The sequence below is a fragment of the Myotis nattereri genome (genome assembly GCF_964212035.1).
Source record: "Myotis nattereri genome assembly, chromosome: X".
NCBI classification, from domain to species: domain Eukaryota; kingdom Metazoa; phylum Chordata; class Mammalia; order Chiroptera; family Vespertilionidae; genus Myotis; species Myotis nattereri.
In genome coordinates, this window is record NC_138078.1 from 146053748 (window position 1) to 146078169 (window position 24422).

Genomic DNA, 24422 nt, shown 5'->3' on the forward strand with positions numbered 1-24422 from the left:
CAGAGCATGACTCAGAGCAGAGGAAGGGTCCCTCTCCGCGTGGAGCCAGAAGTCTCTCTACAACCCAACCTCTGGGCCCCCCACAGCTCTTGGTCTGGGCCATCAATGATTTGTAAAATAAATCATCAGAGTCCTGAAGTTGGAGGTGTGAGTCTGAGTGGGACTGAATAAAGAGCCGTGGTAGGAGGGGTGTGCAACGGTGCCTGTGGTTCTCTGGTGATGGCGTGTCACCCTTCATGATAGTGGGTTATGATGTGCAAGTATAAGAGTGTACTAGTATGTGAGACCACGTGTGCCAGCAACCAGGGTGTATGATATGGCGTGTACATGCACACATCATGGGCAGAGACTGTGTAGTGGCCGACTGCTCTGTGGGGTGGTGACCATGGGGGTGAGGTTCTGAGAGATGGTGTGCACGACATGAGGCAACTGTGAGAAACGGGGCACCAGTGACTGTATGAGAGGACGTGGGGGTATGTGTGCAACGGGGTGTGCTGAGGCAACATGTGAGGCTATGCTCATGTGATTGTGCACCATGCAGGGTGGTTCTGAGGCGGTGCGACAGCATGTGTACCAGGCACAGCATTTGCTCAATAAACATTTCCGGGATGCTCACCAAGGGCTGTGTAGGACGGAATGTGGAGACCTAGCAGTGTGACCTGAGGTACTGCGTGTCAGGAGGTCTTTGTGGGTCTGGCAAGGGCAGCACTTGTGTGCAAGCACGTGTATGTGAGCGTATCGCACATCCTGTGCCCTGTCACAGTGCCTCCGAGTGGCTGACAGCGTGAGCAGCTCTGTACACTTGTTTGTGGAGGTATCAATATATACAATTTCAGTCTGTAAGTTAGGGACCCACCTCCAGGGGACAGAAGACATGTTCAGGACAGGAACGGGAGGCCAAGATTGGGGCTGGAAAGACAGCCAGCAAGAAGGGCAGAAGGCCAGTCTGGGACCGTGGGGTTGTCCATGGGCCCTCCTGACACTCATCTCTTATCTCTCTCAGCCCAGCTCGGCCTGCAGCCCTGTGGGAAATGGTAGAGAAGGAGGGGGAGATTAGGAGAACAGAATAACCTGTAGGGGGAATATTTAGACCCCGGGGGGGATCTCCCCACAGTGCCAACTCCCTCCCCAACACACCCCTTCACCTGGGTGAACTGCTCCCCCTAAAGTGGAATCTGTTCTTCCATGGAACAAACCCTCACATCGGAGCATGCGTGGAGTCAGGTGACATCCTAACCCAGACAGGTTAAGCGTCTCTCCCAAGGCCACACAGCTGGTGGCACAGGGCTGAGCCAGGCTCCGTGGTGTAGCCTCCACCCTGCAACCAGCACCGTTTCCTGAGTGCTCACTGTGGTCAACAACAGCTGGAAGGCTCAGGTGCTTTCCTTCATGAACACCTGAAAAAATACTCTAGTCCGGCTGGTGTGGCTCAGTGGTTGAGCATCAACCCATGAACCATGAGGACATGGTTGGATTCTTGATCATGGCACATGCCCAGGTTGCAGGCTCGAACCCCAGTGAGGTGCATGTAGGAGGCAGCCGATCCATGAATCTCTCTCATCACTGATGTTTCTATCTCTCTCTCCCTCTCCTTTCCTCTTTGAAATCAATAAAAATATGTGTGTGTGTTTGTTTGTTTGTTTTTTAAAGAAAGCCCCATCTTTAAACTCTTTGGGAATCCTGATTAAGTTCAGGAGCCTTGCTTACATTGTTGACAATGGCCCCGGATGTCACTTTGCACAACAATCCCTACCTCACGCCCCACCCCGCAGAGTCCACAGGAACCTGTGATCCAACTCTCAACATGAACCACAGTCTTGAACTTACATGGAAAATCCTTTCCTGAACCTGTGGTGAGGCGCCTGTCCTGACCCCCTGCTTTAAGTCCAGACCTCATCCTATACAGGCATCTACAGCCTCACCTGGCACAGGACCCCCTGCCCAAACACTGTACAGCAAGTATGTCAAACTTGTGGCCCGCAGGCCGCATGCACCCACAACAAATATTGTTGCAGCCCAGCCAATATAACGGTATGTAAGAAACGTTTTAATAAAAATTTCATAACCTGCCAATGGCATATTTCACAGACCTAGAACGAACTCTCCAAAAATTCATCTGGAATAAAAAAAGACCCCGTCGCCGAAACCGGTTTGGCTCAGTGGATAGAGCGTCAACCTGCGGACTGAGAGGTCCCGGGTTCGATTCCGGTCAAGGGCATGTACCTGGGTTGGGGGCACATCCCCGGTGGGGGATGTGCAGGAGGCAGCTGATTGATGTTTCTCTCTCATCGATGTTTCTAACTCTCTCTATCTCTCTCCCTTCCTCTCTGTGAAAAATCAATAAAATATATTTTTTAACAACAACAACAAAAAAAGACCCCGAATAGCTGCAGCGATCCTGAGAAAGAACAAAGCAGGTGGGATCGCAATACCTGATATCAAGCTGTATTACAAAGCCACTGTTCTCAAAACTGCCTGGTACTGGCACAAGAACAGACATACAGATCAATGGAATAGAATAGAGAGCCCAGAAATCGACCTGAACCAATGTGCTCAATTAATATTTGACAAAGGAGGCGAGAACATACAATGGAGTCAAGACAGTCTCTTCAATAAATGGTGTTGGGACAATTGGACAGATACATGCAAGAAAATGAGACTAGACCACCAACTTACACCATACACAAAAATAAACTCAAAATGGATAAAGGACTTAAATGTAAGACAGGAAACCATAAAAATACTAGAGGAATCCAAAGGCAACAAAATCTCAGACATATGCCAAAGCAATTTCTTCACCGATACAGCGCCTAGGGCACTTGAAACTAAAGAGAAAATGAACAAATGGGACTACATCAAATTAAAAGCTTCTGCACAGCAAAAGAAACCATCAACAAAACAAGAAAGCCCACTGCATGGGAGAACATATTTGCCAATGTTATCACCGATAAGGGTTTAATCTCCAACATTTATAAGGAACTCATACAACTTAACAAAAGGAAGATAAACAATCCAATCAAAAAATGGGCAAAGGACCTAAATGGACACTTTTCAAAAGAGGACATTCAGAAAGCCAAGAGACATATGAAAACATGCTCAAAGTCACTAATCATCCGAGAGATGCAAATCAAAACAACAGTGAGGTACCATCTCACACCTGTCAGACTGGCAATCATCAACAAATCAACAAACGACAAGTGCTGGAGAGGATGTGGAGAAAAAGGAACCCTCGTGCACTGCTGGTGGGAATGCAGACTGGTGCAGCCACTATGGAAGACAGTATGGAGTTTCCTCAAAAAGGTAAAAATGGAATTCCCATTTGACCCCGTGATCCCACTTCTAGGAGTATATCCCAAGAAACCAGAAACACCAGTCAGAAAGGATATATGCACCCCTATGTTCATAGCAGCACAATTCACCATAGCTAAGATCTGGAAACAGCTTAAGTGCCCACCAGTAGATGAATGGATTAGAAAACAGTGGTACATCTACATGATGGAATACTATGCTGCTCTAAAAAGGAAGGAACTCTTACCATTTGCAACAGCATGGATGGAACTGGAGAGCATTATGCTAAGTGAAATAAGCCAGTCAATGAAGGAAAAATACCACATGATCTCACTCATTTATGGATAATAAAGACCATTATAAACTTATGAACAAAAATAGATACAAAGGCAGAGCAGCCTCGAACAGACTGGCAAACTACAGCGAGAAGGCCGGGGAGGGTTGGGGGGCAGGAGGCAGGGGGGTAAGAGATCAACCGAAGGACTTGTATGCATGCATATAAGCATAACCAATGGACATAAGACACTGGGGGGTAGGGGAGGCCAGGGGATTGTCAAGGGCGGGGGGAAAAAATGGACACATATGTAATACCCTTTGTAATACTTTAAGCAATAAAACAATTAAGGAAAAAATTTTCATAACTTAATTTTTAGAATATCCTGTTATACATAACTAGAGGCCGGGTGCACAGGATTTGAGCACTGTTGGGGGGTGTGGCCTGTGGGGATCAGCCTGCTCATCCCAGTCTGCAGAGTGGCTGTGGACCCACCCTCTGAGTGGCTGCTCCCTGGTCTGGCATCTTCCGTGGCGCTGGAGCACTAGCTTCTCCAGGGGACCCGGTCAGGGCCAGGCTCAGGGACAATAGCACTGAGGCGGCCGAGTAGGCCTCAGTCCCACGGTGGCCATGAACCTACCTCCCAGCCTCCAGTCAGCCAAGCAGCACTCCCACTGTGGTAGTGCACGGACTCCCCAGGGGGCAGCTCCTGCGTTGAGCGTCTGCCCCCTGGGGGTCAGTGCATGTCATAGCCACTGGTCGATTGGTCGTTCCACCATTCGGTCTCTGGGCTTTTATTATACAGGATTATGAATACCGAACTACAACATTCACTAATGACTGATTACTATAATTGTGTTGCATTCATTTTCCTTACGTACCTTATGTGCAGGTGCACCATTTCTCTCCACTGATACTAGCAGCACATATTTTAGCGGCCGGTTGCCACATCATTAGTCTTGTACTGACTTGTTTGGTGTGCATAACAGGAAATATTTTGCTTTCAGAGAAGAAGAAAAATAGATTTGCATTACGCTTATAAATTTGTGCAGTTATTCAGTGTCTGGTAAGTTAATGTTCAAGAAAAAATATTACTTTTTCTTAAAATGTTCTATTATTTTATGTTAACAATGACTCATTTATTTCAACCCTTTGTAATCAGCATGTCTCTATCGAAATAATCCTATGTTCCTATGAAAATTGAAGGTTTTGTGTGTGTTTTTTGCGGCCCACATAAACTTAAACCTTGTTTATTTGGCCCGTGATAGCCTTTGAGTTTGACATACTTGCTGTACAGGGCTTACTGACCTAATCCTGTCCTTACTCCATGGCCTACAGGAAGCCTAGCCTATAACAGTGCTGGAGCCTATAACCGAATTCTGCAGAAACCTTTCCCTGACTTCCAACAGAAATCCGTAACTTGACCCGTTTCAGGAATCTCGGATCTGATCGTTCATAGGAACCCCTAAACTTGCCCTCTGGAAACACCCTCCTGACCCTGTATAGGAAGCCCTGATGTGACTCCCTCTGACAGCCTTGGTCTGGAAGCCTTGCCCTCACCTTGTACAGGAGCCACTGTCTTGACTGTGGCTAGTGGCCACCACATGAAACAGCGTAGCTCTGGGGAGTCTACAGAATCCTGTAGCAGGCACTGCTATAGGCCTTTCAACCCTGCTCCCCTTTCTTCCTGACTCACTCACTTTCCCAGCCTCCCTTGCAATGACAGGTGGACATGTGACAGTTCTGATCAATCGAGTGAGCAGAGTGGCATATGCAACTTCCAGGCCTGGCCCATAGGAACCTCTCATGGGCCCTCTTATGAGCACTGGCTGGTGTTCTCAGTGGTTAGAGCATGGGCTTGTGCACCGAAGGGTCTCGGGTTTGATTCCCAGACAAGGGCATGCAGCTGGGTTTAGGTTGGATCCCCAGCCCCAGTTGGAGCACATGCAGGCAGCGGCTGCACTGGCTATCCTGGCAGGGTTCCATGTTGCTGGGGTTGCCATGGAGACCCATAGCTAGGGTAGAATCTCACAAAGAAGCCATCTTAGAAATGGCCAGAAGCCTTCACGAGGCTATGTGGGTCACGTTCCCTGTGTATGTGCAGACCTGGGAACGTACATCCCCAGACTGCCTCATTGGGAATGAATACGGTAAGGAGGTGGGGGTGACCCTAGTTGAGTGGCCCATGGGGCTCCACAAAGTTATGCTAAAAGCCCATTGGGAAAAGGCTGCTGGTGACTGCAGCTGCCAGAGTGACCAGTGGGGCTCAGACCCAGGAGTCACCCAATGGCCAGCAGCTGCTCTGGCAACCTATGGGAAGGAAGGTGGGAAGGCTGGCCACCATGTGGGGCTGTTGGGAATCACTGCATCTTGAAAGCAGGATGGCTTCAGACCTTCTGTTCCCTTCTTTCTTCCTTCCCATACCCACCCACACCCCAAACAGTCTTCCAGGTTAATGCATGCCTCTGCTGTCTGGAGGGGACCCCAGGAGGCTCAGCATACACCAGCTGGGCCTATGGCAGCACGGGGCTGTACCCTCCCGCAACTGTGAGCCCCACCTGGGAGTACATCGATCCCCAGGCCTTAGAAGATTCCTATGCAAGAGGCACCTTCCTAGAGAACATCAGGACACAGCGACTGCGTCCGGACCTGTTGGCGCTGGGGCCTGCGGTGCCTTCCTCCATCCCTGTCCCCAGCAGTGCCTACGGGCCCCCCGACTTTCCTAGGAGCTTCTTTCCTCCAACCAGAAGCACCCCCAATCCAGCGGTCTATTCCTCCCCCAACCTCCAAGGAACCCTACCCCTGTCCACCTGTGGTGAGGCTCCCCCAAAGGGACAGGGAGGTTGAGGAGGGGGATGGGGTCCAAGGCAAAGTTGGGCTGAGCCTGGTCCCTCTTGCCCCCTGTCCACCTCACCAGAGCCCTGGGATTGTGCGCCATGCAGGGTGGTTCTGAGAAGGTGTGACAGCATGTGTACCAGGCACAGCGAAAGTCCGGCAGAGCGAAAGTCCGGCAGAGCGAAAGCCGCTCCACAGTGCCACCTGTGCAATGCCGGTGGTCAGACGATGACTAGGCAGAACAAGCCCCAAAGGCGCCGGGTAAGAGCCCAGGCCGGCCTCCCCTCACCCAGGTACTCTGTTCTCACTCCGGGCAGGGATCTCTGCCCTCACACTCTATGAGAACCCACATGCCCCCTCCCTGCCCCATCCACTCAGGGACCCAGCTCTGTACTGGAGTGTCTACCCTCAGCCCACCCTCGGGCTGCAAGCAGGCACGCCGTCCACTCCCTGCACAGCAGTTTTCATCCTTGGCTACACACTGGGATCACCGTGGGGCCCTCCCGAGATGGGTTGATTTACTTGGTCTGGGGCGCTGCCTGGGCATCAGGATTGTTTTCGACTCCCCAAGTGAGTCCAACGTCCGCCAACGCTGAGAACCACTGATGAAGCACCCCACGCCATTTGGAAAGCCCCGGGACAGGAGGCCATGTCCTCGCCCCTCAGAGCACCCTCAGTCTATGCCTTGTCCAGGAAGCCCTGCCTGCACCCTGACCCTCACCTCCTGGGTCCTCCACCCACCAGTGCACTGACCCTCATTTTCTTGCTGCCCCCAGAAGGTCAGCAAGCGGGCAGGTGCCCAGCGCACCAACTGCCAGACAACCATCGCGGCAGTGTGGCGGCTGAATGCCAATAGAGACCCCGTGTGCAATGCCTGCGGCCTTTATTACAAGCGACACCAGGTGTGCCCTGCCTCTTGGATCCTGCCCTCTGCACCTCCATCCCGCTAACCTGGCCTTCCTTCTCCTTTTCCTTTCCTGTATTCTTCCTATCTCCCTTTCTCTCTTCTCCCTGTTATTCTACTCCCTCCTCCTTCCCTATCACCCTTCTCTTCTCTACACCTTCATCTCCTCCCTGCCTGTCTTTTCCCTCCTGCTCCCTTCTCTCTCCTCCATTTCTCATTTCCTTCCCCCTCCCCTCCAGCCATCAGCTAGTCCTATGGCTAGAGGCTCCCTCAGCCTTTCCATTGCTTAGGGCCTCACAAGCTCATGACTCCTTAGGGCATTATCTGGGCCACAGCTGGGGCCTGCTCCCCTAGTCCTTGACCCAGTTCCTGACTCTGAAGGAGTGGGGTGGAAAGGGTGTCCCTGGTGGAGACACAGAGGCAGATGTCTGAGGTCGGGGAACACTCATGGCCTCTCTTTCATCAGGTGAACCGACCACGGACCGTGCAGAAGGGTGGTATAAAGTCTAGAAAACCCAGGCCATCACAGAAAGAAAAGAAGCCAGTGTCAAGCCTGGGAGGCACTGGACCAGGTGATGCTCCGGCTGGTGGCTTCATGGTGGTGGCTGGGGGCAGCGATGGTGGGAATTGTGGGGAAGTGGCCTCAGGCTTGACATTGGGCCCACCTGGTACTGCCCATCTCTACCAAGGCCTGGGCCCCGGGGTGCTGTCAGAACCTGTCAGTCACCTCATGCCTTTCCCCGGGCCCCTGTTGGGTTCACCCACAGGCTCCTTCCCCACAGGCCCCATGCCTCCCACCACCACCAGCGCTGTGGAGGCACCACTCAGCCCATGAGGACACAGAGCATGACTCAGAGCAGAGGAAGGGTCCCTCTCCGCGTGGAGCCAGCAGTCTCTCTACAACCCAACCTCTGGGCCCCCCACAGCTCTTGGTCTGGGCCATCAATGATTTGTAAAATAAATCATCAGAGTCCTGAAGTTGGAGGTGTGAGTCTGAGTGGGACTGAATAAAGAGCCGTGGTAGGAGGGGTGTGCAACGGTGCCTGTGGTTCTCTGGTGATGGCGTGTCACCCTTCATGATAGTGGGTTATGATGTGCAAGTATAAGAGTGTACTAGTATGTGAGACCACGTGTGACAGCAACCAGGGTGTATGATATGGCGTGTACATGCACACATCATGGGCAGAGACTGTGTAGTGGCCGACTGCTCTGTGGGGTGGTGACCATGGGGGTGAGGTTCTGAGAGATGGTGTGCACGACATGAGGCAACTGTGAGAAACGGGGCACCAGTGACTGTATGAGCGGACGTGGGGGTATGTGTGCAACGGGGTGTGCTGAGGCAACATGTGAGGCTATGCTCATGTGATTGTGCACCATGCAGGGTGGTTCTGAGGCGGTGCGACAGCATGTGTACCAGGCACAGCATTTGCTCAATAAACATTTCCGGGATGCTCACCAAGGGCTGTGTAGGACGGAATGTGGAGACCTAGCAGTGTGACCTGAGGTACTGCGTGTCAGGAGGTCTTTGTGGGTCTGGCAAGGGCAGCACTTGTGTGCAAGCACGTGTATGTGAGCGTATCGCACATCCTGTGCCCTGTCACAGTGCCTCCGAGTGGCTGACAGCGTGAGCAGCTCTGTACACTTGTTTGTGGAGGTATCAATATATACAATTTCAGTCTGTAAGTTAGGGACCCACCTCCAGGGGACAGAAGACATGTTCAGGACAGGAACGGGAGGCCAAGATTGGGGCTGGAAAGACAGCCAGCAAGAAGGGCAGAAGGCCAGTCTGGGACCGTGGGGTTGTCCATGGGCCCTCCTGACACTCATCTCTTATCTCTCTCAGCCCAGCTCGGCCTGCAGCCCTGTGGGAAATGGTAGAGAAGGAGGGGGAGATTAGGAGAACAGAATAACCTCTAGGGGGAATATTTAGACCCCGGGGGGGATCTCCCCACAGTGCCAACTCCCTCCCCAACACACCCCTTCACCTGGGTGAACTGCTCCCCCTAAAGTGGAATCTGTTCTTCCATGGAACAAACCCTCACATCGGAGCATGCGTGGAGTCAGGTGACATCCTAACCCAGACAGGTTAAGCGTCTCTCCCAAGGCCACACAGCTGGTGGCACAGGGCTGAGCCAGGCTCCGTGGTGTAGCCTCCACCCTGCAACCAGCACCGTTTCCTGAGTGCTCACTGTGGTCAACAACAGCTGGAAGGCTCAGGTGCTTTCCTTCATGAACACCTGAAAAAATACTCTAGTCCGGCTGGTGTGGCTCAGTGGTTGAGCATCAACCCATGAACCATGAGGACATGGTTGGATTCTTGATCATGGCACATGCCCAGGTTGCAGGCTCGAACCCCAGTGAGGTGCATGTAGGAGGCAGCCGATCCATGAATCTCTCTCATCACTGATGTTTCTATCTCTCTCTCCCTCTCCTTTCCTCTTTGAAATCAATAAAAATATGTGTGTGTGTTTGTTTGTTTTTTTTTTAAAGAAAGCCCCATCTTTAAACTCTTTGGGAATCCTGATTAAGTTCAGGAGCCTTGCTTACATTGTTGACAATGGCCCCGGATGTCACTTTGCACAACAATCCCTACCTCACGCCCCACCCCGCAGAGTCCACAGGAACCTGTGATCCAACTCTCAACATGAACCACAGTCTTGAACTTACATGGAAAATCCTTTCCTGAACCTGTGGTGAGGCGCCTGTCCTGACCCCCTGCTTTAAGTCCAGACCTCATCCTATACAGGCATCTACAGCCTCACCTGGCACAGGACCCCCTGCCCAAACACTGTACAGCAAGTATGTCAAACTTGTGGCCCGCAGGCCGCATGCACCCACAACAAATATTGTTGCAGCCCAGCCAATATAACGGTATGTAAGAAACGTTTTAATAAAAATTTCATAACCTACCAATGGCATATTTCACAGACCTAGAACGAACTCTCCAAAAATTCATCTGGAATAAAAAAAGACCCCGTCGCCGAAACCGGTTTGGCTCAGTGGATAGAGCGTCAACCTGCGGACTGAGAGGTCCCGGGTTCGATTCCGGTCAAGGGCATGTACCTGGGTTGGGGGCACATCCCCGGTGGGGGATGTGCAGGAGGCAGCTGATTGATGTTTCTCTCTCATCGATGTTTCTAACTCTCTCTATCTCTCTCCCTTCCTCTCTGTGAAAAATCAATAAAATATATTTTTTAACAACAACAACAAAAAAAGACCCCGAATAGCTGCAGCGATCCTGAGAAAGAACAAAGCAGGTGGGATCTCAATACCTGATATCAAGCTGTATTACAAAGCCACTGTTCTCAAAACTGCCTGGTACTGGCACAAGAACAGACATACAGATCAATGGAATAGAATAGAGAGCCCAGAAATCGATCTGAACCAATGTGCTCAATTAATATTTGACAAAGGAGGCGAGAACATACAATGGAGTCAAGACAGTCTCTTCAATAAATGGTGTTGGGACAATTGGACAGATACATGCAAGAAAATGAGACTAGACCACCAACTTACACCATACACAAAAATAAACTCAAAATGGATAAAGGACTTAAATGTAAGACAGGAAACCATAAAAATACTAGAGGAATCCAAAGGCAACAAAATCTCAGACATATGCCAAAGCAATTTCTTCACCGATACAGCGCCTAGGGCACTTGAAACTAAAGAGAAAATGAACAAATGGGACTACATCAAATTAAAAGCTTCTGCACAGCAAAAGAAACCATCAACAAAACAAGAAAGCCCACTGCATGGGAGAACATATTTGCCAATGTTATCACCGATAAGGGTTTAATCTCCAACATTTATAAGGAACTCATACAACTTAACAAAAGGAAGATAAACAATCCAATCAAAAAATGGGCAAAGGACCTAAATGGACACTTTTCAAAAGAGGACATTCAGAAAGCCAAGAGACATATGAAAACATGCTCAAAGTCACTAATCATCCGAGAGATGCAAATCAAAACAACAGTGAGGTACCATCTCACACCTGTCAGACTGGCAATCATCAACAAATCAACAAACGACAAGTGCCGGAGAGGATGTGGAGAAAAAGGAACCCTCGTGCACTGCTGGTGGGAATGCAGACTGGTGCAGCCACTATGGAAGACAGTATGGAGTTTCCTCAAAAAGGTAAAAATGGAATTCCCATTTGACCCCGTGATCCCACTTCTAGGAGTATATCCCAAGAAACCAGAAACACCAGTCAGAAAGGATATATGCACCCCTATGTTCATAGCAGCACAATTCACCATAGCTAAGATCTGGAAACAGCTTAAGTGCCCACCAGTAGATGAATGGATTAGAAAACAGTGGTACATCTACATGATGGAATACTATGCTGCTCTAAAAAGGAAGGAACTCTTACCATTTGCAACAGCATGGATGGAACTGGAGAGCATTATGCTAAGTGAAATAAGCCAGTCAATGAAGGAAAAATACCACATGATCTCACTCATTTATGGATAATAAAGACCATTATAAACTTATGAACAAAAATAGATACAAAGGCAGAGCAGCCTCGAACAGACTGGCAAACTACAGCGAGAAGGCCGGGGAGGGTTGGGGGGCAGGAGGCAGGGGGGTAAGAGATCAACCGAAGGACTTGTATGCATGCATATAAGCATAACCAATGGACATAAGACACTGGGGGGTAGGGGAGGCCAGGGGATTGTCAAGGGCGGGGGGAAAAAATGGACACATATGTAATACCCTTTGTAATACTTTAAGCAATAAAACAATTAAGGAAAAAATTTTCATAACTTAATTTTTAGAATATCCTGTTATACATAACTAGAGGCCGGGTGCACAGGATTTGAGCACTGTTGGGGGGTGTGGCCTGTGGGGATCAGCCTGCTCATCCCAGTCTGCAGAGTGGCTGTGGACCCACCCTCTGAGTGGCTGCTCCCTGGTCTGGCATCTTCCGTGGCGCTGGAGCACTAGCTTCTCCAGGGGACCCGGTCAGGGCCAGGCTCAGGGACAATAGCACTGAGGCGGCCGAGTAGGCCTCAGTCCCACGGTGGCCATGAACCTACCTCCCAGCCTCCAGTCAGCCAAGCAGCACTCCCACTGTGGTAGTGCACGGACTCCCCAGGGGGCAGCTCCTGCGTTGAGCGTCTGCCCCCTGGGGGTCAGTGCATGTCATAGCCACTGGTCGATTGGTCGTTCCACCATTCGGTCTCTGGGCTTTTATTATACAGGATTATTAATACCGAACTACAACATTCACTAATGATTGATTACTATAATTGTGTTGCATTCATTTTCCTTACGTACCTTATGTGCAGGTGCACCATTTCTCTCCACTGATACTAGCAGCACATATTTTAGCGGCCGGTTGCCACATCATTAGTCTTGTACTGACTTGTTTGGTGTGCATAACAGGAAATATTTTGCTTTCAGAGAAGAAGAAAAATAGATTTGCATTACGCTTATAAATTTGTGCAGTTATTCAGTGTCTGGTAAGTTAATGTTCAAGAAAAAATATTACTTTTTCTTAAAATGTTCTATTATTTTATGTTAACAATGACTCATTTATTTCAACCCTTTGTAATCAGCATGTCTCTATCGAAATAATCCTATGTTCCTATGAAAATTGAAGGTTTTGTGTGTTTTTTTTTGCGGCCCACATAAACTTAAACCTTGTTTATTTGGCCCGTGATAGCCTTTGAGTTTGACATACTTGCTGTACAGGGCTTACTGACCTAATCCTGTCCTTACTCCATGGCCTACAGGAAGCCTAGCCTATAACAGTGCTGGAGCCTATAACCGAATTCTGCAGAAACCTTTCCCTGACTTCCAACAGAAATCCGTAACTTGACCCGTTTCAGGAATCTCGGATCTGATCGTTCATAGGAACCCCTAAACTTGCCCTCTGGAAACACCCTCCTGACCCTGTATAGGAAGCCCTGATGTGACTCCCTCTGACAGCCTTGGTCTGGAAGCCTTGCCCTCACCTTGTACAGGAGCCACTGTCTTGACTGTGGCTAGTGGCCACCACATGAAACAGCGTAGCTCTGGGGAGTCTACAGAATCCTGTAGCAGGCACTGCTATAGGCCTTTCAACCCTGCTCCCCTTTCTTCCTGACTCACTCACTTTCCCAGCCTCCCTTGCAATGACAGGTGGACATGTGACAGTTCTGATCAATCGAGTGAGCAGAGTGGCATATGCAACTTCCAGGCCTGGCCCATAGGAACCTCTCATGGGCCCTCTTATGAGCACTGGCTGGTGTTCTCAGTGGTTAGAGCATGGGCTTGTGCACCGAAGGGTCTCGGGTTTGATTCCCAGACAAGGGCATGCAGCTGGGTTTAGGTTGGATCCCCAGCCCCAGTTGGAGCACATGCAGGCAGCGGCTGCACTGGCTATCCTGGCAGGGTTCCATGTTGCTGGGGTTGCCATGGAGACCCATAGCTAGGGTAGAATCTCACAAAGAAGCCATCTTAGAAATGGCCAGAAGCCTTCACGAGGCTATGTGGGTCACGTTCCCTGTGTATGTGCAGACCTGGGAACGTACATCCCCAGACTGCCTCATTGGGAATGAATACGGTAAGGAGGTGGGGGTGACCCTAGTTGAGTGGCCCATGGGGCTCCACAAAGTTATGCTAAAAGCCCATTGGGAAAAGGCTGCTGGTGACTGCAGCTGCCAGAGTGACCAGTGGGGCTCAGACCCAGGAGTCACCCAATGGCCAGCAGCTGCTCTGGCAACCTATGGGAAGGAAGGTGGGAAGGCTGGCCACCATGTGGGGCTGTTGGGAATCACTGCATCTTGAAAGCAGGATGGCTTCAGACCTTCTGTTCCCTTCTTTCTTCCTTCCCATACCCACCCACACCCCAAACAGTCTTCCAGGTTAATGCATGCCTCTGCTGTCTGGAGGGGACCCCAGGAGGCTCAGCATACACCAGCTGGGCCTATGGCAGCACGGGGCTGTACCCTCCCGCAACTGTGAGCCCCACCTGGGAGTACATCGATCCCCAGGCCTTAGAAGATTCCTATGCAAGAGGCACCTTCCTAGAGAACATCAGGACACAGCGACTGCGTCCGGACCTGTTGGCGCTGGGGCCTGCGGTGCCTTCCTCCATCCCTGTCCCCAGCAGTGCCTACGGGCCCCCCGACTTTCCTAGGAGCTTCTTTCCTCCAACCAGAAGCACCCCCAATCCAGCGGTCTATTCCTCCCCCAACCTCCAAGGAACCCTACCCCTGTCCACCTGTGGTGAGGCTCCCCCAAAGGGACAGGGAGGTTGAGGAGGGGGATGGGGTCCAAGGCAAAGTTGGGCTGAGCCTGGTCCCTCTTGCCCCCTGTCCACCTCACCAGAGCCCTGGGATTGTGCGCCATGCAGGGTGGTTCTGAGAAGGTGTGACAGCATGTGTACCAGGCACAGCGAAAGTCCGGCAGAGCGAAAGTCCGGCAGAGCGAAAGCCGCTCCACAGTGCCACCTGTGCAATGCCGGTGGTCAGACGATGACTAGGCAGAACAAGCCCCAAAGGCGCCGGGTAAGAGCCCAGGCCGGCCTCCCCTCACCCAGGTACTCTGTTCTCACTCCGGGCAGGGATCTCTGCCCTCACACTCTATGAGAACCCACATCCCCCCTCCCTGCCCCATCCACTCAGGGACCCAGCTCTGTACTGGAGTGTCTACCCTCAGCCCACCCTCGGGCTGCAAGCAGGCACGCCGTCCACTCCCTGCACAGCAGTTTTCATCCTTGGCTACACACTGGGATCACCGTGGGGCCCTCCCGAGATGGGTTGATTTACTTGGTCTGGGGCGCTGCCTGGGCATCAGGATTGTTTTCGACTCCCCAAGTGAGTCCAACGTCCGCCAACGCTGAGAACCACTGATGAAGCACCCCACGCCATTTGGAAAGCCCCGGGACAGGAGGCCATGTCCTCGCCCCTCAGAGCACCCTCAGTCTATGCCTTGTCCAGGAAGCCCTGCCTGCACCCTGACCCTCACCTCCTGGGTCCTCCACCCACCAGTGCACTGACCCTCATTTTCTTGCTGCCCCCAGAAGGTCAGCAAGCGGGCAGGTGCCCAGTGCACCAACTGCCAGACAACCATCGCGGCAGTGTGGCGGCTGAATGCCAATAGAGACCCCGTGTGCAATGCCTGCGGCCTTTATTACAAGCGACACCAGGTGTGCCCTGCCTCTTGGAGCCTGCCCCCTGCACCTCCATCCCGCTAACCTGGCCTTCCTTCTCCTTTTCCTTTCCTGTATTCTTCCTATCTCCCTTTCTCTCTTCTCCCTGTTATTCTACTCCCTCCTCCTTCCCTATCACCCTTCTCTTCTCTACACCTTCATCTCCTCCCTGCCTGTCTTTTCCCTCCTGCTCCCTTCTCTCTCCTCCATTTCTCATTTCCTTCCCCCTCCCCTCCAGCCATCAGCTAGTCCTATGGCTAGAGGCTCCCTCAGCCTTTCCATTGCTTAGGGCCTCACAAGCTCATGACTCCTTAGGGCATTATCTGGGCCACAGCTGGGGCCTGCTCCCCTAGTCCTTGACCCAGTTCCTGACTCTGAAGGAGTGGGGTGGAAAGGGTGTCCCTGGTGGAGACACAGAGGCAGATGTCTGAGGTCGGGGAACACTCATGGCCTCTCTTTCATCAGGTGAACCGACCACGGACCGTGCAGAAGGGTGGTATAAAGTCTAGAAAACCCAGGCCATCACAGAAAGAAAAGAAGCCAGTGTCAAGCCTGGGAGGCACTGGACCAGGTGATGCTCCGGCTGGTGGCTTCATGGTGGTGGCTGGGGGCAGCGATGGTGGGAATTGTGGGGAAGTGGCCTCAGGCTTGACATTGGGCCCACCTGGTACTGCCCATCTCTACCAAGGCCTGGGCCCCGGGGTGCTGTCAGAACCTGTCAGTCACCTCATGCCTTTCCCCGGGCCCCTGTTGGGTTCACCCACAGGCTCCTTCCCCACAGGCCCCATGCCTCCCACCACCACCAGCGCTGTGGAGGCACCACTCAGCCCATGAGGACACAGAGCATGACTCAGAGCAGAGGAAGGGTCCCTCTCCGCGTGGAGCCAGCAGTCTCTCTACAACCCAACCTCTGGGCCCCCCACAGCTCTTGGTCTGGGCCATCAATGATTTGTAAAATAAATCATCAGAGTCCTGAAGTTGGAGGTGTGAGTCTGAGTGGGACTGAATAAAGAGCCGTGGTAGGAGGGGTGTGCAACGGTGCCTGTGGTTCTCTGGTGATGGCGTGTCACCCTTCATGATAGTGGGTTATGATGTGCAAGTATAAGAGTGTACTAGTATGTGAGACCACGTGTGACAGCAACCAGGGTGTATGATATGGCGTGTACATGCACACATCATGGGCAGAGACTGTGTAGTGGCCGACTGCTCTGTGGGGTGGTGACCATGGGGGTGAGGTTCTGAGAGATGGTGTGCACGACATGAGGCAACTGTGAGAAACGGGGCACCAGTGACTGTATGAGCGGACGTGGGGGTATGTGTGCAACGGGGTGTGCTGAGGCAACATGTGAGGCTATGCTCATGTGATTGTGCACCATGCAGGGTGGTTCTGAGGCGGTGCGACAGCATGTGTACCAGGCACAGCATTTGCTCAATAAACATTTCCGGGATGCTCACCAAGGGCTGTGTAGGACGGAATGTGGAGACCTAGCAGTGTGACCTGAGGTACTGCGTGTCAGGAGGTCTTTGTGGGTCTGGCAAGGGCAGCACTTGTGTGCAAGCACGTGTATGTGAGCGTATCGCACATCCTGTGCCCTGTCACAGTGCCTCCGAGTGGCTGACAGCGTGAGCAGCTCTGTACACTTGTTTGTGGAGGTATCAATATATACAATTTCAGTCTGTAAGTTAGGGACCCACCTCCAGGGGACAGAAGACATGTTCAGGACAGGAACGGGAGGCCAAGATTGGGGCTGGAAAGACAGCCAGCAAGAAGGGCAGAAGGCCAGTCTGGGACCGTGGGGTTGTCCATGGGCCCTCCTGACACTCATCTCTTATCTCTCTCAGCCCAGCTCGGCCTGCAGCCCTGTGGGAAATGGTAGAGAAGGAGGGGGAGATTAGGAGAACAGAATAACCTCTAGGGGGAATATTTAGACCCCGGGGGGGATCTCCCCACAGTGCCAACTCCCTCCCCAACACACCCCTTCACCTGGGTGAACTGCTCCCCCTAAAGTGGAATCTGTTCTTCCATGGAACAAACCCTCACATCGGAGCATGCGTGGAGTCAGGTGACATCCTAACCCAGACAGGTTAAGCGTCTCTCCCAAGGCCACACAGCTGGTGGCACAGGGCTGAGCCAGGCTCCGTGGTGTAGCCTCCACCCTGCAACCAGCACCGTTTCCTGAGTGCTCACTGTGGTCAACAACAGCTGGAAGGCTCAGGTGCTTTCCTTCATGAACACCTGAAAAAATACTCTAGTCCGGCTGGTGTGGCTCAGTGGTTGAGCATCAACCCATGAACCATGAGGACATGGTTGGATTCTTGATCATGGCACATGCCCAGGTTGCAGGCTCGAACCCCAGTGAGGTGCATGTAGGAGGCAGCCGATCCATGAATCTCTCTCATCACTGATGTTTCTATCTCTCTCTCCCTCTCCTTTCCTCTTTGAAATCAATAAAAATATGTGTGTGTGTTTGTTTGTTTTTTTTTTAAAGAAAGCCCCATCTTTAAACTCTTTGGGAATCCTGATTAAGTTCAGGAGCCTTGCTTACATTGTTGACAATGGCCCCGGATGTCACTTTGCACGACAATCCCTACCTCACGCCCCACCCCGCAGAGTCCACAGGAACCTGTGATCCAACTCTCAACATGAACCACAGTCTTGAACTTACATGGAAAATCCTTTCCTGAACCTGTGGTGAGGCGCCTGTCCTGACCCCCTGCTTTAAGTCCAGACCTCATCCTATACAGGCATCTACAGCCTCACCTGGCACAGGACCCCCTGCCCAAACACTGTACAGCAAGTATGTCAAACTTGTGGCCCGCAGGCCGCATGCACCCACAACAAATATTGTTGCAGCCCAGCCAATATAACGGTATGTAAGAAACGTTTTAATAAAAATTTCATAACCTACCAATGGCATATTTCACAGACCTAGAACGAACTCTCCAAAAATTCATCTGGAATAAAAAAAGACCCCGTCGCCGAAACCGGTTTGGCTCAGTGGATAGAGCGTCAACCTGCGGACTGAGAGGTCCCGGGTTCGATTCCGGTCAAGGGCATGTACCTGGGTTGGGGGCACATCCCCGGTGGGGGATGTGCAGGAGGCAGCTGATTGATGTTTCTCTCTCATCGATGTTTCTAACTCTCTCTATCTCTCTCCCTTCCTCTCTGTGAAAAATCAATAAAATATATTTTTTAACAACAACAACAAAAAAAGACCCCGAATAGCTGCAGCGATCCTGAGAAAGAACAAAGCAGGTGGGATCTCAATACCTGATATCAAGCTGTATTACAAAGCCACTGTTCTCAAAACTGCCTGGTACTGGCACAAGAACAGACATACAGATCAATGGAATAGAATAGAGAGCCCAGAAATCGACCTGAACCAATGTGCTCAATTAATATTTGACAAAGGAGGCGAGAACATACAATGGAGTCAAGACAGTCTCTTCAATAAATGGTGTTGGGACAATTGGACAGATACATGCAAGAAAATGAGACTAGACCACCAACTTACACCATACACAAAAATAAACTCAAAATGGATAAAGGACTTAAATGTAAGACAGGAAACCATAAAAATACTAGAGGAATCCAAAGGCAACAAAATCTCAGACATATGCCAAAGCAATTTCTTCACCGATACAGCGCCTAGGGCACTTGAAACTAAAGAGAAAATGAACAAATGGGACTACATCAAATTAAAAGCTTCTGCACAGCAAAAGAAACCATCAACAAAACAAGAAAGCCCACTGCATGGGAGAACATATTTGCCAATGTTATCACCGATAAGGGTTTAATCTCCAACATTTATAAGGAACTCATACAACTTAACAAAAGGAAGATAAACAATCCAATCAAAAAATGGGCAAAGGACCTAAATGGACACTTTTCAAAAGAGGACATTCAGAAAGCCAAGAGACATATGAAAACATGCTCAAAGTCACTAATCATCCGAGAGATGCAAATCAAAACAACAGTGAGGTACCATCTCACACCTGTCAGACTGGCAATCATCAACAAATCAACAAACGACAAGTGCTGGAGAGGATGTGGAGAAAAAGGAACCCTCGTGCACTGCTGGTGGGAATGCAGACTGGTGCAGCCACTATGGAAGACAGTATGGAGTTTCCTCAAAAAGGTAAAAATGGAATTCCCATTTGACCCCGTGATCCCACTTCTAGGAGTATATCCCAAGAAACCAGAAACACCAGTCAGAAAGGATATATGCACCCCTATGTTCATAGCAGCACAATTCACCATAGCTAAGATCTGGAAACAGCTTAAGTGCCCACCAGTAGATGAATGGATTAGAAAACAGTGGTACATCTACATGATGGAATACTATGCTGCTCTAAAAAGGAAGGAACTCTTACCATTTGCAACAGCATGGATGGAACTGGAGAGCATTATGCTAAGTGAAATAAGCCAGTCAATGAAGGAAAAATACCACATGATCTCACTCATTTATGGATAATAAAGACCATTATAAACTTATGAACAAAAATAGATACAAAGGCAGAGCAGCCTCGAACAGACTGGCAAACTACAGCGAGAAGGCCGGGGAGGGTTGGGGGGCAGGAGGCAGGGGGGTAAGAGATCAACCGAAGGACTTGTATGCATGCATATAAGCATAACCAATGGACATAAGACACTGGGGGGTAGGGGAGGCCAGGGGATTGTCAAGGGCGGGGGGAAAAAATGGACACATATGTAATACCCTTTGTAATACTTTAAGCAATAAAACAATTAAGGAAAAAATTTTCATAACTTAATTTTTAGAATATCCTGTTATACATAACTAGAGGCCGGGTGCACAGGATTTGAGCACTGTTGGGGGGTGTGGCCTGTGGGGATCAGCCTGCTCATCCCAGTCTGCAGAGTGGCTGTGGACCCACCCTCTGAGTGGCTGCTCCCTGGTCTGGCATCTTCCGTGGCGCTGGAGCACTAGCTTCTCCAGGGGACCCGGTCAGGGCCAGGCTCAGGGACAATAGCACTGAGGCGGCCGAGTAGGCCTCAGTCCCACGGTGGCCATGAACCTACCTCCCAGCCTCCAGTCAGCCAAGCAGCACTCCCACTGTGGTAGTGCACGGACTCCCCAGGGGGCAGCTCCTGCGTTGAGCGTCTGCCCCCTGGGGGTCAGTGCATGTCATAGCCACTGGTCGATTGGTCGTTCCACCATTCGGTCTCTGGGCTTTTATTATACAGGATTATTAATACCGAACTACAACATTCACTAATGACTGATTACTATAATTGTGTTGCATTCATTTTCCTTACGTACCTTATGTGCAGGTGCACCATTTCTCTCCACTGATACTAGCAGCACATATTTTAGCGGCCGGTTGCCACATCATTAGTCTTGTACTGACTTGTTTGGTGTGCATAACAGGAAATATTTTGCTTTCAGAGAAGAAGAAAAATAGATTTGCATTACGCTTATAAATTTGTGCAGTTATTCAGTGTCTGGTAAGTTAATGTTCAAGAAAAAATATTACTTTTTCTTAAAATGTTCTATTATTTTATGTTAACAATGACTCATTTATTTCAACCCTTTGTAATCAGCATGTCTCTATCGAAATCATCCTATGTTCCTATGAAAATTGAAGGTTTTGTGTGTTTTTTTTTTTGCGGCCCACATAAACTTAAACCTTGTTTATTTGGCCCGTGATAGCCTTTGAGTTTGACATACTTGCTGTACAGGGCTTACTGACCTAATCCTGTCCTTACTCCATGGCCTACAGGAAGCCTAGCCTATAACAGTGCTGGAGCCTATAACCGAATTCTGCAGAAACCTTTCCCTGACTTCCAACAGAAATCCGTAACTTGACCCGTTTCAGGAATCTCGGATCTGATCGTTCATAGGAACCCCTAAACTTGCCCTCTGGAAACACCCTCCTGACCCTGTATAGGAAGCCCTGATGTGACTCCCTCTGACAGCCTTGGTCTGGAAGCCTTGCCCTCACCTTGTACAGGAGCCACTGTCTTGACTGTGGCTAGTGGCCACCACATGAAACAGCGTAGCTCTGGGGAGTCTACAGAATCCTGTAGCAGGCACTGCTATAGGCCTTTCAACCCTGCTCCCCTTTCTTCCTGACTCACTCACTTTCCCAGCCTCCCTTGCAATGACAGGTGGACATGTGACAGTTCTGATCAATCGAGTGAGCAGAGTGGCATATGCAACTTCCAGGCCTGGCCCATAGGAACCTCTCATGGGCCCTCTTATGAGCACTGGCTGGTGTTCTCAGTGGTTAGAGCATGGGCTTGTGCACCGAAGGGTCTCGGGTTTGATTCCCAGACAAGGGCATGCAGCTGGGTTTAGGTTGGATCCCCAGCCCCAGTTGGAGCACATGCAGGCAGCGGCTGCACTGGCTATCCTGGCAGGGTTCCATGTTGCTGGGGTTGCCATGGAGACCCATAGCTAGGGTAGAATCTCACAAAGAAGCCATCTTAGAAATGGCCAGAAGCCTTCACGAGGCTATGTGGGTCACGTTCCCTGTGTATGTGCAGACCTGGGAACGTACATCCCCAGACTGCCTCATTGGGAATGAATACGGTAAGGAGGTGGGGGTGACCCTAGTTGAGTGGCCCATGGGGCTCCACAAAGTTATGCTAAAAGCCCATTGGGAAAAGGCTGCTGGTGACTGCAGCTGCCAGAGTGACCAGTGGGGCTCAGACCCAGGAGTCACCCAATGGCCAGCAGCTGCTCTGGCAACCTATGGGAAGGAAGGTGGGAAGGCTGGCCACCATGTGGGGCTGTTGGGAATCACTGCATCTTGAAAGCAGGATGGCTTCAGACCTTCTGTTCCCTTCTTTCTTCCTTCCCATACCCACCCACACCCCAAACAGTCTTCCAGGTTAATGCATGCCTCTGCTGTCTGGAGGGGACCCCAGGAGGCTCAGCATACACCAGCTGGGCCTATGGCAGCACGGGGCTGTACCCTCCCGCAACTGTGAGCCCCACCTGGGAGTACATCGATCCCCAGGCCTTAGAAGATTCCGATGCAAGAGGCACCTTCCTAGAGAACATCAGGACACAGCGACTGCGTCCGGACCTGTTGGCGCTGGGGCCTGCGGTGCCTTCCTCCATCCCTGTCCCCAGCAGTGCCTACGGGCCCCCCGACTTTCCTAGGAGCTTCTTTCCTCCAACCAGAAGCACCCCCAATCCAGCGGTCTATTCCTCCCCCAACCTCCAAGGAACCCTACCCCTGTCCACCTGTGGTGAGGCTCCCCCAAAGGGACAGGGAGGTTGAGGAGGGGGATGGGGTCCAAGGCAAAGTTGGGCTGAGCCTGGTCCCTCTTGCCCCCTGTCCACCTCACCAGAGCCCTGGGATTGTGCGCCATGCAGGGTGGTTCTGAGAAGGTGTGACAGCATGTGTACCAGGCACAGCGAAAGTCCGGCAGAGCGAAAGTCCGGCAGAGCGAAAGCCGCTCCACAGTGCCACCTGTGCAATGCCGGTGGTCAGACGATGACTAGGCAGAACAAGCCCCAAAGGCGCCGGGTAAGAGCCCAGGCCGGCCTCCCCTCACCCAGGTACTCTGTTCTCACTCCGGGCAGGGATCTCTGCCCTCACACTCTATGAGAACCCACATCCCCCCTCCCTGCCCCATCCACTCAGGGACCCAGCTCTGTACTGGAGTGTCTACCCTCGGCCCACCCTCGGGCTGCAAGCAGGCACGCCGTCCACTCCCTGCACAGCAGTTTTCATCCTTGGCTACACACTGGGATCACCGTGGGGCCCTCCCGAGATGGGTTGATTTACTTGGTCTGGGGCGCTGCCTGGGCATCAGGATTGTTTTCGACTCCCCAAGTGAGTCCAATGTCCGCCAACGCTGAGAACCACTGATGAAGCACCCCACGCCATTTGGAAAGCCCCGGGACAGGAGGCCATGTCCTCGCCCCTCAGAGCACCCTCAGTCTATGCCTTGTCCAGGAAGCCCTGCCTGCACCCTGACCCTCACCTCCTGGGTCCTCCACCCACCAGTGCACTGACCCTCATTTTCTTGCTGCCCCCAGAAGGTCAGCAAGCGGGCAGGTGCCCAGTGCACCAACTGCCAGACAACCATCGCGGCAGTGTGGCGGCTGAATGCCAATAGAGACCCCGTGTGCAATGCCTGCGGCCTTTATTACAAGCGACACCAGGTGTGCCCTGCCTCTTGGAGCCTGCCCCCTGCACCCCCATCCCGCTAACCTGGCCTTCCTTCTCCTTTTCCTTTCCTGTATTCTTCCTATCTCCCTTTCTCTCTTCTCCCTGTTATTCTACTCCCTCCTCCTTCCCTATCACCCTTCTCTTCTCTACACCTTCATCTCCTCCCTGCCTGTCTTTTCCCTCCTGCTCCCTTCTCTCTCCTCCATTTCTCATTTCCTTCCCCCTCCCCTCCAGCCATCAGCTAGTCCTATGGCTAGAGGCTCCCTCAGCCTTTCCATTGCTTAGGGCCTCACAAGCTCATGACTCCTTAGGGCATTATCTGGGCCACAGCTGGGGCCTGCTCCCCTAGTCCTTGACCCAGTTCCTGACTCTGAAGGAGTGGGGTGGAAAGGGTGTCCCTGGTGGAGACACAGAGGCAGATGTCTGAGGTCGGGGAACACTCATGGCCTCTCTTTCATCAGGTGAACCGACCACGGACCGTGCAGAAGGGTGGTATAAAGTCTAGAAAACCCAGGCCATCACAGAAAGAAAAGAAGCCAGTGTCAAGCCTGGGAGGCACTGGACCAGGTGATGCTCCGGCTGGTGGCTTCATGGTGGTGGCTGGGGGCAGCGATGGTGGGAATTGTGGGGAAGTGGCCTCAGGCTTGACATTGGGCCCACCTGGTACTGCCCATCTCTACCAAGGCCTGGGCCCCGGGGTGCTGTCAGAACCTGTCAGTCACCTCATGCCTTTCCCCGGGCCCCTGTTGGGTTCACCCACAGGCTCCTTCCCCACAGGCCCCATGCCTCCCACCACCACCAGCGCTGTGGAGGCACCACTCAGCCCATGA

General features: G+C 51.5%; 3 protein-coding genes across 3 annotated transcripts; all 3 read left to right on the top strand.

Annotated features, from left to right (window-relative positions):
- Positions 1-6: 6 nt before the first annotated feature.
- LOC308511940 (erythroid transcription factor-like) lies at positions 7-8136 on the top strand (the record flags this gene model as incomplete). Its single annotated transcript, XM_081081757.1, has 3 exons — positions 7-27; positions 7174-7299; positions 7768-8136. 3 exons carry the CDS (start codon positions 7-9, stop codon positions 8134-8136), a joined length of 516 nt encoding a protein of 171 aa, XP_080937883.1.
- An 11-nt stretch (positions 8137-8147) lies between these two features.
- LOC308511941 (erythroid transcription factor-like) lies at positions 8148-16278 on the top strand (the record flags this gene model as incomplete). Its single annotated transcript, XM_081081758.1, has 3 exons — positions 8148-8168; positions 15316-15441; positions 15910-16278. 3 exons carry the CDS (start codon positions 8148-8150, stop codon positions 16276-16278), a joined length of 516 nt encoding a protein of 171 aa, XP_080937884.1.
- An 11-nt stretch (positions 16279-16289) lies between these two features.
- On the top strand, positions 16290-24422 carry LOC308511942 (erythroid transcription factor-like; the record flags this gene model as incomplete). The annotated part of the gene is made up of 3 exons (XM_081081759.1): positions 16290-16310; positions 23460-23585; positions 24054-24422. 3 exons carry the CDS (start codon positions 16290-16292, stop codon positions 24420-24422), a joined length of 516 nt encoding a protein of 171 aa, XP_080937885.1.